We start from the raw sequence: 14,853 nt of genomic DNA on the forward strand, positions 1-14,853 counted from the left end.
TCTTGCACTGCTTTCCACCCAGTGAGCTCACTGTTCCGACCTTTTCATCAGTCAGAGATGAAATTACTTACGATTAAATCAGCGTTGATGAGTCAACACTCAGTCTCCTTAACAAGGAGACTAATAGTATGTGACAAGAATTTAACGAAATTCGCTTACGGATTCTTTTTTTTTTTTTGTATTACATCTCTTTATCCTAGCTCCACTTATTCGTTTCGATGGTGCTTTCTCAACGAACTTACGACCTTTATATCCCCATGGAAAAAGTGAGAGGAAAAAAGGCGCAAGGAAGCGCAAATCAGCCACTCACTTAGCCATTCCTGTTTTAAAACAAGCGTCAGGATTACCCAACTCAGCAATGTAAATATTACGAACACGCAAGGAGCACGTGATATTCTTCACGTGTTCGGAGCATGCGCATGGAGTGTAGTTCTATGGTCTGTCGATCGCTGTTTGGAAATGTGAAATTACGTATGATACTACTAGTGTCAATGGAAACCACCAGTTGAAAATTATTCTTTGGTATGAGCCCATATAGAAAAATAAATATTATATAAGCTTTCAGAATAAATATTTCGTAAAAAATTGCATCAAATGTAATTAGTTGCGTTAGAAGTCATTGATTTGATATCAAACGCCTAGAACAGTTGAGAAACGAATTCCGAAAATAAGACGACAACAACAACAACAAAAACAACAGTTGGTTGGGAGCGCTGAAATACTGCAACAAATCTGCTCCCTTTGCTGGAGAAAGCTGTCTGATAACTTCTTGCAGGAAATTTCGTTTGTAATCTTTACAGCCTTCACACCTCTAGGAAGCTCCGCCCACAATTTCCTATCCTTCAGTGCGGCGCGAGCAGAACTTGTATAAATGAAGGCGGTTGCTGGTAGCAGCTAGTAAAATTATCTCCACTGGTTTTTGTGTGATAGGAACGTGACCTCTTCAGAAAGGCAGAGTCCGGGTCACGGCGTATCAAGCAGCTATTTGCAGTCTGCGTGATAGTGCGTCGAACTTTTTGTAGCCGGCGAAGAAAACTTTGTTATTCCTTCACTCAGGACTCATTATGGTATGCGGTATTGGCGATATTACATCTACACGAAAGAGTGCTGCGTCTGCATTAGAAAACTGTTTTCGTCCTTGGCAATGACAGCTTCGTTCAATTGTTTTGTGTTTAAGGTTGACGATGGTTTCTCCGACACGATGGGTGACCCGGTAACTTCGAAATGCATGATAGTTGTATCCAACCGGTTACCCTTTGTTCTGAAGAGGAACGAGAAAACCGGTGCATTGGAACGAAAAGCAAGGTATTGTAATTTTTTTTAATGAAATGGGCACGGCAGTTGATATTTGTTAGTATTAAAATTAACTTACTTTGGCTTTTAAATTGCAATAGTGCAGGAGGTTTGGTTACTGCAGTAGCGCCAGTAGTGGTCCAGGGTCATGGTTTGTGGGTTGGATGGCCAGGTATTCATTTAGAAGATCCAGATGAGCCTATACCAGAATCCAATCCAAATGATAAAACTCCAACTGCCGGCCTGTTGTCCAAAAAGGTAAGTTATTTGGAGGTATTGTTCTTTGACTCGTTCGTTTTGTATGAAAGTAAACTCTTTTAAAATTGATCAATACCACTTTCAGGTAGTTCCTGTGTGTGTTGAACCAGGCAAGTTTGACTCATATTATAATGGTTGCTGTAATGGGACTTTCTGGCCTCTTTTTCACTCGATGCCAGACAGGGCTGTGTTCCTTGCTGAACATTGGAAGGTAATGCGAAAGTAATATTTTATTTTTGTTGTGTCACAGTGATGACAGTTTCATTCTGATATGGTGGACTGCTTTATTTATTTACTTTCATCAGTTTGATCATCTCCAATAACTGTAAATGTAATGGTATTGTGATAATTCTACGGTGTTATTGCCATTGACTTTCTTACTGTTGTATTTACATCTGTTCTAAGAGTTTATGTATCTGGTTTCCAGACTGATATTGTGTCAAGACCATTTGCCTTAACACTTACGCATCTGCATTTGTTTACAGAATTATTACAGTGTGAATGAACTATTTGCTGAGAAAACAATAAAAGGTTTAAAAAGTTTACTAGAGGAGCAGCCAAATGCAACACCTCTTGTTTGGATACATGATTATCATCTTATGTTAGCAGCAAATTGGGTCAGGCAGGTAATGTTGCTGAGGATCTCAAACTTATTACATTTAAGTATTACTTTACATACATATAATTTGTGTTACATCTGGCATAGAAGAGGTGTATTTTGTCATATGTATATAACTGCCTGTAAGTATCTATTAAATGTTTGTAACTTTTACCCAACCTCTGTAGTATGAGAACATCAATATACTTATTATGCTTTGTATATTTAGGTTACTGTAGGAGTACTGTGATTGTATTCATCTACTTTGGCAAATGGTTTCCACATATTAAGGAGATATAATTCTTTACTGATGCAGAACGTATGTACTTTACTCAAGCCACATCTGCAGTAGACTTCTTTCATTGTATAGCTCTTTCCATTTAATAGCACCCCTACTGTTCAATTCTACACCTTACACTTCATGCTGTCTAAGCACTCGATATAAGGTCATGTATGGCTATTACTGCATTTATGTAATTTTAATGTTTCACTACTTTATGTAGCCATAACAATAGGTTACATGAATTAAGAATAGGTTTTTAGTCTTTACTTGATACTTAAGTTTTCTTTTAAAGCTTTGTAGGGACAAGAAAGTCACTATTAATGTACGCTTCATTGAAAAGGCTTAAAATAGAAATATCAGTTTTCCAGATTGAATTGAGACTCTTTACTGCATGTTAGTCAAATATTTTTGCATTATTGCTCAATATCCAAGCCCTGCATCTTACAAAAATACTTTTGTCTAATGCAAGAAAATGCTTTGGAGTGTGGATGCTCTGAATGCTTATAGTAGTTTCTTCTGCTAATGCAACAGAAGATTGCTTTGTTGCTGGGGATTTTTAATGCTGCAGAATTAAAGCGTAATTTAAATGCAAATGGAAAAATATTTTATTTCAATGGCAGATACCAAAGTAGTACTTTCCATGCCAAAAATAAAATTGTAAGTCGACTGCAATTACCAGAAACAGCTAATTGTGTGTTCAAAAACTGAATTTGATTTGTGTATCATACTTTGAGGGCCTTTGTCATCTGTAGATGAAACACATGTATAAGAGTAAGATGAAGAAAGGTAACAAGAACACAAGTGCATAAGTAAATCGGGCAATTCAAGCGTTAGGGCACTGACATCAAAAACAGGAAATTAACAGAAAACATGGGAAGTATGTAACAGTTCAAATATATTTTAAATGAACTACCTGGTGTATTAAAAAAATAAACTTTCACTGTTCATTTTTTTTATCCCCCCCCCCCTCCTCAAGGATATAAAAATTTTCACTCAAAGGCTGTATTTAGGACTAAACAAATGATAAGGACCTTGTTTGTTATTACTCTATGAATAGACTTCTGTTTGCCTTACTGTTCCTTTCAGGAAAATATGTTATACTCTCTTACAATATTTATTGTGTGAAAATAAAAGTGCAGAAATAAGCTCTTACTTCACTATTGACAGAAAAAAATCAATTAATAATTATAGGCAGTACTTGATTATCAACTATTGGTGGAGGTATATTTACACTCTTTCCTTCAAAAACAGCAACATTGACAAGTACAGTACTAGAAGTAGAAATGACTGAACGTATGTATCACTCAGCCTTACAGTATCACAAGAAAGGAGTGAGGTATTCAGCCACTAAGATCATAGACTGCTGTTAATGAGATAGTATTAACTAAATTATCTGGCAGTGCTGAACAGAACATGACAATGATTTTAGAAAAAACAGAAGATTGGCGGTATGTTTCTAATAATAATGATAGGAGACGAAGACGGTACCGTGAAAGTTTCTTCGCAGTGCAAACTTTGTAGTAAAGTGGATAATATACATGTGTACTCAGCAGCCTATATTGTGGTGTGTTGCTCATTTAAGAGGCTTTTTCCATTTGATGCTTTCTTTTTTACTAAAAGTAAATAGAACACTATAGTGTTTCACAAAAACAATGTAAATTAAACATGTAATTAACTCTCGTTTTTGTGGTACTTTTTGGGTGTATTGAAGTTTCGCACACAGCCACTGCGCTTTGACCAGTGACATCGCCAATGTCAGTGTCACCTTGCTGGTTGATGGTGTCAGTATTCAGAGCTGAATGGGTGTGTGTGCACAAAAGGAGCAGCAGGCAGACATTGAGTTATTAACAAGTGTGTACTCCATGATGGGTACTTAAAGCACTGCTGCTAAAAGAATACAAGTTGAGAGCAATTAAATGTGGCACTTTAAGTAATTAAATTTTGCTCTATTAAGTGCGATCTAGATTTAGGTTTGATGTAATTTCCCAAAATCAGCTAAGGCCAATGGTTCCTATGGAGAAAGTGGGGGGAGGGAGGAAGATACTGCTGACTTCCTTCCCTATTCTTTTCCTATCAGAACTCGAACTCGTGTGTTATGACCTCTTTATCGATAGGAAATTATATGCAAATCTCCTCCTTCAAAGAGCAGTGCTAGGTTTCTATACATGTGCTCTGAAGCTACACTTACAGCACCTTAAAAAGTTTTTTCATTTGCTCATTTGCTTATAAATATTTAAACTGTTGATCGGTATATGGCCGGTGTATATTTTACATCACTTGTAGTGCAAAAGTATTTAAATAAAAATGAACTGCAGTAACAACACAATTATTCCTGAAACATATAATGTATTTGCTTTAATATCTGTGCTTTGGGCATGTCCTGACTTGTTATAATACCCACACTTGTTTGGACAAAACTTTGTGTAGGGTCTGTAGTTTCCATTTCTGTTAAGCAGCGGTCTTCACTGTAGGTGTTTTCACATTTCTTGTTGCTGATGACCAGTGAAACAGTAGGGCATCGAGTGGCAGCTGTTTTCAGGCCAGAAGTTGTTAGCAGAGTGCCAGGTATCAGAGTAAATGATCGAACATATCATAGTGTGTATTGTTCTAATACAAAAGGTGCAACATCCTTGATGAAATACAACAGCCAGCCTGTGAAGTCTGGCTGAAGTTCATCCTGTATAAAGCTTTGTTTTTCTTAACTGCCAGGTTGGGAATGACTGTCTTTTGTATTTATGGTAGTGGTTGATTTACCACTCGAGACTAAAATAAATACAACTGACCAACTTGTGTGGCCCCACTACTGCTCAACTGCATTCTTATGAACATAATGCTCCTGTTTACCAGAACAGGTTGTTATTGACATTTTGGATTACTTGCTTTCTTTTGTTTGCCCGGTATAGACTGGAATGGTTATTCCTGCAGATAACATCATCTTGCTTTCCATTGCATAACATTATTCTGTTTTTCATTTGTGTCTTGAAACATCACCCAAGTTGCAGTAATTCATCAACAATGGAGCTCATACATGGACATAAAACATATTTTAGAAAAATTCTTCAGGGTGATGACACCATGAAAAAAACTTCCAGCAGTAGCAGGCAAAACATTGTTTGTTTTATCACCACCATTAGCGGGGGATTATTCCAGCAAACTGGGAAGGGTATTTCTGGTTTGCCTTCATATGTCTAATGTGCCTAAAGCACTTATTAATTAATTAAATCACTGTAATAGATAGAATGAGAGAGAGAGAGAGAGAGAGAGAGAGAGAGAGAGAGAGAGAGAGAGAGAGAAAGAAAGTGTGTGTGTGTGTGTGTGTGTGTGTGTGTGTGTGTGTGTGTGTGTGTCACTGCTGCCAGCTGCCAGTATAGAGACTAAGTCAGGATCTGTCTAGTACAGATATTAGAGTTGTGCAGAATATTTACTTTCCTGAATCAAAGTATTCCAAAAACTGTAGGTGTGACTTTTTTTCCCGGAATATTTTGGAATGTTCAGTTTCCTGCCTAATGTGTGCATCTAAGTGTAAGAATCCCCACACCCCTTCAACCCGGTTAAGTTGTTGGCTGTCAGCCAGTAGTAATCCCAAAAGAATGTGTAGTTTCACAGCAGTAATAACAAATAAAAAGTTCTAAGGTTTCCAGCTGTAGCAAGTGATTAAAATGTCATGAGCTTTTGTCAAGTGGTATGACTGACAGCGGGCTGCTGGTACACCCTTATATACACTAACTGCCGGCCGTGGTGTCGCTGGTTCACATGACATTGCCATAAATGGGATTGACTTGCATTCAGTGTGCCTGCCTCAGTCATGCAATTGCTGGATCCCATCCCACACTAAGCAGCAGGCTGCGGTATCTATTAAGGGTGCTCTCATTGATATTTATTTCAATGACTTCTTTAATTACGTAGTCCCAGAAGCTGTTAGAGTGAACCTTGCATCTGCAGCTATCAAAGACACTCATAGCCTTGGACTGGAATTGGGTTGACACAGCTATGGTTTCCCAAGAATCATCATCACAGAAACTAACTACAAAGAAGCAGAAAGGGAAGTTCAGCTGCTTTCTGAACAACAACAACAACAACATGGTGACAGGCATAGGCACAAGTGTAATGTCGCCACTCAAGAAAAGACCCAACTTGGCACCGGACTATGGTACATTCCTGTCTGTGAAATTGACGCAGGTGTAATGTCAGCACTTAATAAAAGACCTAACTTGGCACCAGACCGCAGAACGTTCCTATCTGTGAAACAGCACCTGAAATATGCCGTGAAATGAACAGTATTCTCACAAAAGCAAAGCTACCAGCACCCACCATAGCCAAGGCTGAGCACTGCCCAAGCACTCTATGATGGAAGGCAATATGGTTAAGAATGTTATTCCTCAGACACATAGAGCACCAATTGATTATACTTTACTTAAGATCCCTAAAGTTGTTATGCCATTTTGCCTCATTCTATCCCCCATTGGTTCACTGTCTGATGAAATGCTTGGCCAGTGGGACACTGTGACCATCATGTTAAAACTCAGCTGATTTAATCAGCTGAATTAAGTTTTCAAATTAGTGAGGATAAAATTATTGTCAGTTTTGATGTGAAAGACTCTTTGGACCTAATACCTTAGTTGTTTGTGAGTGACGTCTCCAAGTTGGATACACTCTTAAATCTTCTTATGTTTTGTTCACTGGCCAGTATTATGATCAGATGGATAGTGTTGTGGTAGGAAACCTGTTAGCTCCAGCTGTTGCAAACCTCTTTATGGAGAATTTAGAAGATATTGCCGTAGACATTGAACAATTAAAGCGTAGTTGTTTCTTTTGATACATTTACAGCACATTTATCACTTGAGCTTGAAAGGTTCTTTGAACATCTTAATAGCATTAACAATAATATCAAGTTTGCCATGGAGGTAGAAAAAGCCTGTGGATTGTCCATCGTCAACATACTCATTTGCGGTAAACAGAATGGCTACCTAGGGCACAGCATCTATAGAAATCTTAGTCACACTGATCTGCACTTGCACGACATCAGCTATCATCACCCAGCACAGAAGTGCACTGTGTCCTAAGCGTTGATGGAGCATGTGAGAATATCAGATGCTGATAACCTGCCCCATGAGGTGAGCCACTGATGTGGGGTCTTCAGGAACTATGGCTACAACATTCATCAAATAAATTAAGTGATTTCAAGCAAGAATCTCAAAAAGATTGCTGACAAGGAGTAGAAAAAGAAACTTGTTTTTGCTGCGTGTGGCTCTGTGTCGGGCAAGATAAGACACAAGATCAAATAGATCTTCAGCCTTCTGATAAAAATCGGGCAGTTATTGAGACCAGTTAAAGATGCGCCACTTCTCTGAAATTCTGGGGTATACAAGATATGTTGTGAATGTGATCAGTTTCTCTTTGGACCAACAGTACACACTATAGAACAAAGCAGGAAGAAATATGAGAGGTTTTATCGCCTATGCTATCATCGAGGAATCTGTTTTAGCTTAGCATGCTCTAGGAAACTGTCACCACATCAAATTTGATGAAACCTCTGTCGTGGCTCACATGAATGACTTCTGGTATTGTGTAATTAAGGAAGCCATTGGAAATAAAAATCACCGATAACACCTTTAGTAAAGACGGCAGCCTGCAACTGACCTTGGCGTGGGATCCAGTGGTTGAACCGGGCGCATCAAAGACCGAGTCAATGTATGCCCATATATGGCGATGCCGCAAGCACCAGTGACATAACATCTGGCAACTTTAGTATGTAAGGAATGTACCAGCAGTCCACTGGTAGTCATACCACTTGACGATGGCCAAGGAGTGCTTGGCTGAAAGCTTGTGGGATTTTAATCACTTGAAGCAGCTGGAAATCTGAGTACTTTTTATTCAGTTGTAATTTTTTTCCATTGTTCTCCTGGCAGTGTGTGTTATGGATGTGTTTAGGCTTTTTATCAGCAAAAGTAATTGGCAAACATTACTGTTTTTGAAGGTCCTCCAAACTTTCAAGAAATAATTTACTTAGATCAAGAACAGGGGCAGGACACGTTTATGTTGGGCAGGACACATTTAATGTTTCTCCTTCTGAATTTAATATTATTCTTGTAATACCATTCACCTCTGTTTTCTGCTATTAAGATATGTCTCCACCCATGCAAGGAGAAGACCTGTAACTATAATATTTTATTTTTCGAGCCATCATTTTATGATCTACACGATGAGAAGTATTTGGCAAGATCACAGAAAATGCCAGCTGGGTGATTTGTATTGTTTAGTTCTAATATAATTGTGTTTGCAAGATCCTGCACTGTCTTCACAGTAAAGAAGTATTTAAGGAAATCAGACTGAGTTGTCGTAAAGAAGTTATTCTCAAAAAGACGGGTTCAGTATTTTATTGTAAGCTAACTTCTCAAAAAGTGTCATAACGTGTGTAGGAAACATGTCTGTCTATAATTAAGAGATTAGTCTCTTACATGCACTTCTTTTTATTCTTGTTGCTACTATATACTTCAGACTTACAAAGGTAACTCAGTGATGGCGCGACCAAGTCAGCACAAGACTTTAGTCCTTTGAGACTCTGTCATAGCCAGTAGCGCTACTACCTTCCAGTAACTTCTCTCGAAAGGCACCCATACACGTAACTGCTTGCTTGACAAATACACATGCACAAGCGTGCTTGCCCGAGTGTGCTTGAGTGTGTATATGCATGTGCTCAATTGCGCATGTGTACCAAGAATAGGGAGGCATGCGCAGGCATTTGTCAGTTTGACTTGATTTGATGTACTTTTTATTTGGTACTGTTAAATTACATTCTGTACAAATGTTTAACTGTAATGTAGGACAAGTCATAGAATACACTATTACGTGGAGAAAAAGAGAAGAAAAGCAGCAATACAGTGAGACAGATACTGCAAATAGTTAGTATGGGACTAACATTTTTGTTTTTTAAACACTTAACTTTACATATTGTGTTTCCTCAATGCTTCTACAAGCACACTTGAGTTGTGTGGTGGCATGAGGAATTTGAGCATGCTTGTGCAAGTGTGCCTGTGGAGCATACAGTTATGTGTGTAGCCATCATAACAGATCAGCTGGCAAAAGTAATGCTGCTGGTGGAGCATGCATTGCCTTTCTAAATAAGTTTATTAGATCTGCTTTCAATGGACCATTTCAAGTCATGTTTTCAACTACTGTTAGGAATAAGTCATTGAATTTAGTAGGCAATGATTTTAATTTCATATCATTTTTCTCACTGTTACTGCCATCTAGAAGTTCAATACCATTTACTTTGCCAATTTTTGGGCTTTTTGTACCTAGTAGTACTCCAAAACGTCCTTGTTTTGTACTTGAACATTATAATTTTTTGTGCATTATACATGATGTTTGCCCTTTTGATGGCATGCAGAAGAATCTCAGTTTTTCTTGGTTATGACACAGCACTTCAAACTATAAGACAGGATAGGCAAAGGAAAGTTTTGAACCTTGTCTGTTGAGCTCTTCGCGACCCTTGTTTTTACAAGTAGTCCCATACTTTGTACCTCTGCACACACTAAATATGTGCTGATTTGTAAATTGAAGCTTTAGGATGGCATGACGATCGGCTTCTGGACAAAACTTGCAGTTCAGTAGGTTGCTGACGTGTTTTCTGTCACATGTTCCCTTTACCGCAGTTGCGCACATTCAGTTCAAACACCTACAAGAAACGGAGTGGTACCAGAAATAGATATTGCTTATCATACACCAGATGAAACACTGCATCTTAAAGGCATTGGCGTTAGCATATTCTCCATATTTTTGAGGTCCTGCTGCCTTATAGAATTATCTTCTAGAACAACATAGTTAAAATGAGGGGAGTTTCTTTTCAGCAAAAGTGACCAGAAGCTTCTTCAAAGGGTAGGGTTGTCACTTCCACTTTTCAACATTATTTGTTGCTGGTGATAAAAATTAATTTGTTTAAGTGTGATTACACAACTATAATCACAATAAAAAACCATAACTTAATGTATACATTGTCTACTTACCATTGTTCTTTATTCTGGTACAAAAGTATTGAATGAACCCCATAAACATAAGGCAAGAGACAGGGAATCCCAACAAATTCAGAAGAAAATAAATAAATACCTTATTAGCTACTCCTACAAATTATATGATTATAGTATTGAAGATTTCTGCTAGCTGCGTGACCAGTAGCAGTATTTGTTGTTGTAGATGTAGATATTAAGTTAGCAAAGATGAGGGGGACTACAAACACAATGAGTGAATGAATGGAAGTATAACAGGAAACCAGTATTTGGCATTAGGAGGTAAGTTCATTGTTGCTGTTACACATTGAAAGTGGAAAGAAAACTATTTGTAATTTTTCAGAGCTGTTAGTTTGTTTGGTAGGAAGAATATAGAGAGAGGTTTTAGAAGGAGGGGGGGGGGGGGGGGGGGGGAGGACATGTCACTCATTCCCCAGGATTAGAGGGGACCCACCTGATATGGGAATGAGAGGAGACAAAGACGTTTCTGTAGGTACGAGCATTTTGCCTCCTGGGTGTAAGTAAGTGCTGAAGAGCCATACTCTCTGTTTGTAGTGGTTTACAGTTTTCTCAAGTGAACTCTCCTTTCGATATGAATGGATAGCAATAAATTCAGAACTGGACTCATAACATTTTATTTAATTGTCTTAAAGCTTCATTAAATAAAAATGCCAACATGGTATTTGTTTCTGATAATTTTAGTATGTGAATTTTGGATCATTGTAAAATTGAGACAAATGAATGAAGTGTAAACTTATTGGATAATGTGCTGTAGAAATTTGTAAATCTAATGTAGATAGAATCCATAGTAGACTTTGATCAATTTTTTATGGGAGGGAAATCTAAGTTAACACACACGTGACTGTGTAGTAGAGGAGTGGTGGGTCATGAATCTTACTTTAGACAACTTGTAAGTTTCAGTGAACTATTGCATTAGAGAATAATGAATTATTTCGTTGTTTCACTGCTTTTAGCTAACTGCCTCGTTTAACAATCATTTTTGCATCGTAGAATTTGATGTTACGTTTATGCCATACCTTCATGTGTGACACTTGTTACACTTTTGTCAATCTAGATATGTTGATTTCAGATCGCAGAAGAATCAAATTTAAGGTTGAAGCTTGGATTCTTCCTACACATACCATTTCCCCCGTGGGACATTTTTCGACTGTGTCCGTGGTCTGATGAAATTCTGCAAGGTATACTTGGTAAGTATAACAAATTGTTTCTGAGAAATTATATGAGAGAGACTGACGCAGAATGATTTGCTTCAACTTTATTGATAATCATACACAACTGTATCACTAATCTCTGCCTGACTCATTTGTGTGTGTAGAGTCCAGTCGTATTCTCTTCAATGTAAGAAAACATAGTGCTTTGAAGAAACTGACTATACGTAAGTGATAAAACATGTTATATATTCCTGACATGGTCACTCAGGGGGCAGTGTGCATCGTATGGTCAGTGTAGAAAACTTCACAACCAAGATTGCTAAAAAAGCATTTTATTAGATGACTGGTTTTTATTGGGCTATCCTGTCATTGAATTTTTTAAACCTATTATCAATTCCTGTTACAAATTGCTTCACACTTCCCACTACCATGAAGGTCACTGCACATCAGCATGTCAGATGTAAAAGATTATCTACAAACATAAACCTAACTCTATTGTACTGACTGTGAGTGGTCTTATTTACCACCAACTGGTGACTGACTTGGGTCATAGGCTTGTTGATGTCTATTGGTGCAGGAACATAACATCTGTATTTTATACTGCTTCAAACATATTTTTCTTTTCTTTTTGCCCTTGGCTGCATGTTTCTGTTTAGTATAATTTTAATAGTATCATTTATCTTCCTTCTTGCTTGTAATTCACTCAGGTGAGGTATGTTCTCTAAAAAATTATTTTTCTTCAGTCCATTTAAAGTTCTTGTAGTTTAATTGGTCTCAGTGACTTCTTTTCTGGTAAATATTGTTTTACTATTAAAAGTCTCTCCTATAGAGGTCAAACTGTTAAATTCACTTAAATGTTTGGTTGGGGAGGGGGGGGGGGGGGAGGGCAGAAATAGCAGCTCTAATTATTACAAGACTCTGTTGCTAACATTTAGTATTAAGAAACAGTTGAGACTGTCAGTGATGTCATCTCATTAATGTGTTCGCTCCGTTTGTCATTGTTAAATGTGGATGTATTGTCAACTCACCCAATTTAACTGCTCATGTACTGTGAAGGCAGTTCTTAGCCCATGAGCAGAAGATTTATTGGAAATAAGACGTACCAATTGTTTCACTGACTCATTACTTTGTGGTTAAATAAAACACTAACAAAAGCTGGATATAATTTCTCTTTTTTATCACTGTAAATATAAATACATTCAAGTAAAATTCATTTTCATTCTAAAATTTACTATGGTGCTTATATTATGATTGAGGGAGATACTAGCTAATATCTAATATCACATTGCACTCTGGGTAATGCTTTCAGAAATTTTGGGGGACCACTTATGTTGACGTAGAATCCTGTTATAGTTTTGGAGGTTGAAAATAGGTGCTATTATTTTGTCGTTCAATCTGCAGTATAGTGTTGTCAAATGCAAGTGCAGCAGTTTATGTACGTATAGTGAGAGAGAGATTTTTTTATTACAACAGTGAGAACAGAGAAACATAAAATTTCCTGCTAAAACTCAAACCTAGAATATTTTACAGGAAATGGATTCGCAGTTGTGAATATGGACAACCATCAGCTGTATAATGGAATGACGACAATGAAAATTTATGCCAAACCAGGACTCTAAACTAGATTTCTGCATATCAAAAGCGGTTGCCTTACCATTAGGTTATCAAAACATGACTCTTGGCCAGATCCAAACTTCCATGTGTCTACAGCCACCACTCATACATCCATTTGCATATCCTGTACAGGGGAGACTAATTGGAAGTCACTTTCACTTAGCATCGTACTTCTGAACAACACAGTCACTGCAATATTTTATAGAATATTTTAGATTCTAAATGTAAACTTTAATTACTAACAGCAATAAAAAGTAATGTTTCTCTTTTTATGAATGATGCTGCTTGAAACATTTTTGTGTCGCAGAACTGTATATTGTTTGCAAGTTGGGAGCCACACTGACACTTATTCCAAATGTGGACACTCCGTGTGGCTTTGTTTATTGTGCTGTCTTCTCAGTGCTTGGTATGACACCTCAAAAAGGAAAAGTGGCTTTGTTTCTAGTTTCCTTCTGGGGCATTGTCATCTTATCCCCTATCAACGTTTTCATCTTTTTTCAGACATTTGACGTGTTTCCATGGTATGCTTTTTGCAAATGTTTTAATGTAATTTGTAAATGCTCATAAAAAAATTTCATCTGAATATTAATTCATAAGATGATATGATTCTGTTTAATTCCTGCTCGCTAGTTTTGTCACATTTTATGCCACTTATTTTGTTCTTATTGACAGCCATTTTATGAGAAAAATTAATGATAGTTGATAAATTTCAGCAAATCACACATGTAGAAGATTCAGCAGTTACTAGTGCTGACCAAAAAGTCACGAAAAAGTCATGGTCGGGATTGCTTTGAAATAAGAAATTTGTGGTATGGTTGTTGAAAAGTAATCACGTTATTAGTGTCTTCTGATGCATTTTTTCTCTATGATTTAATTAAGAGATATGAAGCAGACCTTAAATTTTCTAAAGCAAATAACCCATCCCTTATTTTATGTTTTTGAAGTTTTACTATTTTCAATTATTCAAATGGACAACAAATGAAATAACTAATAAAACTATACGAACCAGTTAGAATTACTGGTGGAATACTTTCCTAATTTAGCATTACTCATTATTTTCCCATAACTATGTTGTCATCAAGGAGTTACATTGTTTGTTAGACACGCTTTGAGAAAGATTATATTTTTAGATGTGTGTGGAGATATAATGGGCTGTTATTAATTTACAGAACTGAGAATCAGAGTGGAATAAAGTTTACTATTGCTAGTATCTTTGGCAGATTTCTATCCTCTGTTTAGATACAGTTTTGACTCGGCACAAGATTTGTCATTGAAGAACATAATTTTTACTTGTATGACATTGACATGACACTATAATTTATATTTGAATAATTAACCAAATCAGTGACACATAGTTTCAAACTTTAAACGAAGTAGGTTTCATTTGAGCAATCAGATGGATGTGAAAACTGACATGGAGGCCAAAGGGTCAAACTGCTGACTTAGATGTGCCTGAGGTACAGTGTGTAACATAATTATTTTATAACATAAAGAATTAAATTTTCTGAAGCAAAGCGCTTTGCTACGATACATCACTCATCTTCCATAAATTGAAGAAAAACTGGGAGAAATGTAAGTTGAGAAATTATATGTTAATTGTATATACCTTGCCAAAAATGTGGAGCATGA

The 14,853-nt window shown here is 37.0% G+C and overlaps 1 protein-coding gene across 3 annotated transcripts in view; it reads left to right on the forward strand.

The window, feature by feature from the left end:
- Positions 1-503: 503 nt before the first annotated feature.
- LOC126417174 (uncharacterized) overlaps positions 504-14,853 on the forward strand; it is a 114,294-nt gene continuing 99,944 nt past the window's right edge. The window contains exons 1-6 of one of the 3 annotated variants that reach the window (XM_050085075.1): positions 504-522; positions 1,178-1,305; positions 1,395-1,551; positions 1,637-1,762; positions 2,037-2,177; positions 11,529-11,646. In XM_050085075.1, the coding sequence (XP_049941032.1) occupies positions 1,202-1,305; positions 1,395-1,551; positions 1,637-1,762; positions 2,037-2,177; positions 11,529-11,646 (646 nt within the window). In that variant the 5' untranslated portion in view covers positions 504-522; positions 1,178-1,201. The other 2 variants (XM_050085073.1, XM_050085072.1) reach the window with 2 other exon arrangements.

The sequence above is a fragment of the Schistocerca serialis genome, chromosome 8 (assembly GCF_023864345.2).
Source record: "Schistocerca serialis cubense isolate TAMUIC-IGC-003099 chromosome 8, iqSchSeri2.2, whole genome shotgun sequence".
In the NCBI taxonomy this organism is placed as follows: Eukaryota; Metazoa; Arthropoda; class Insecta; order Orthoptera; family Acrididae; genus Schistocerca; species Schistocerca serialis.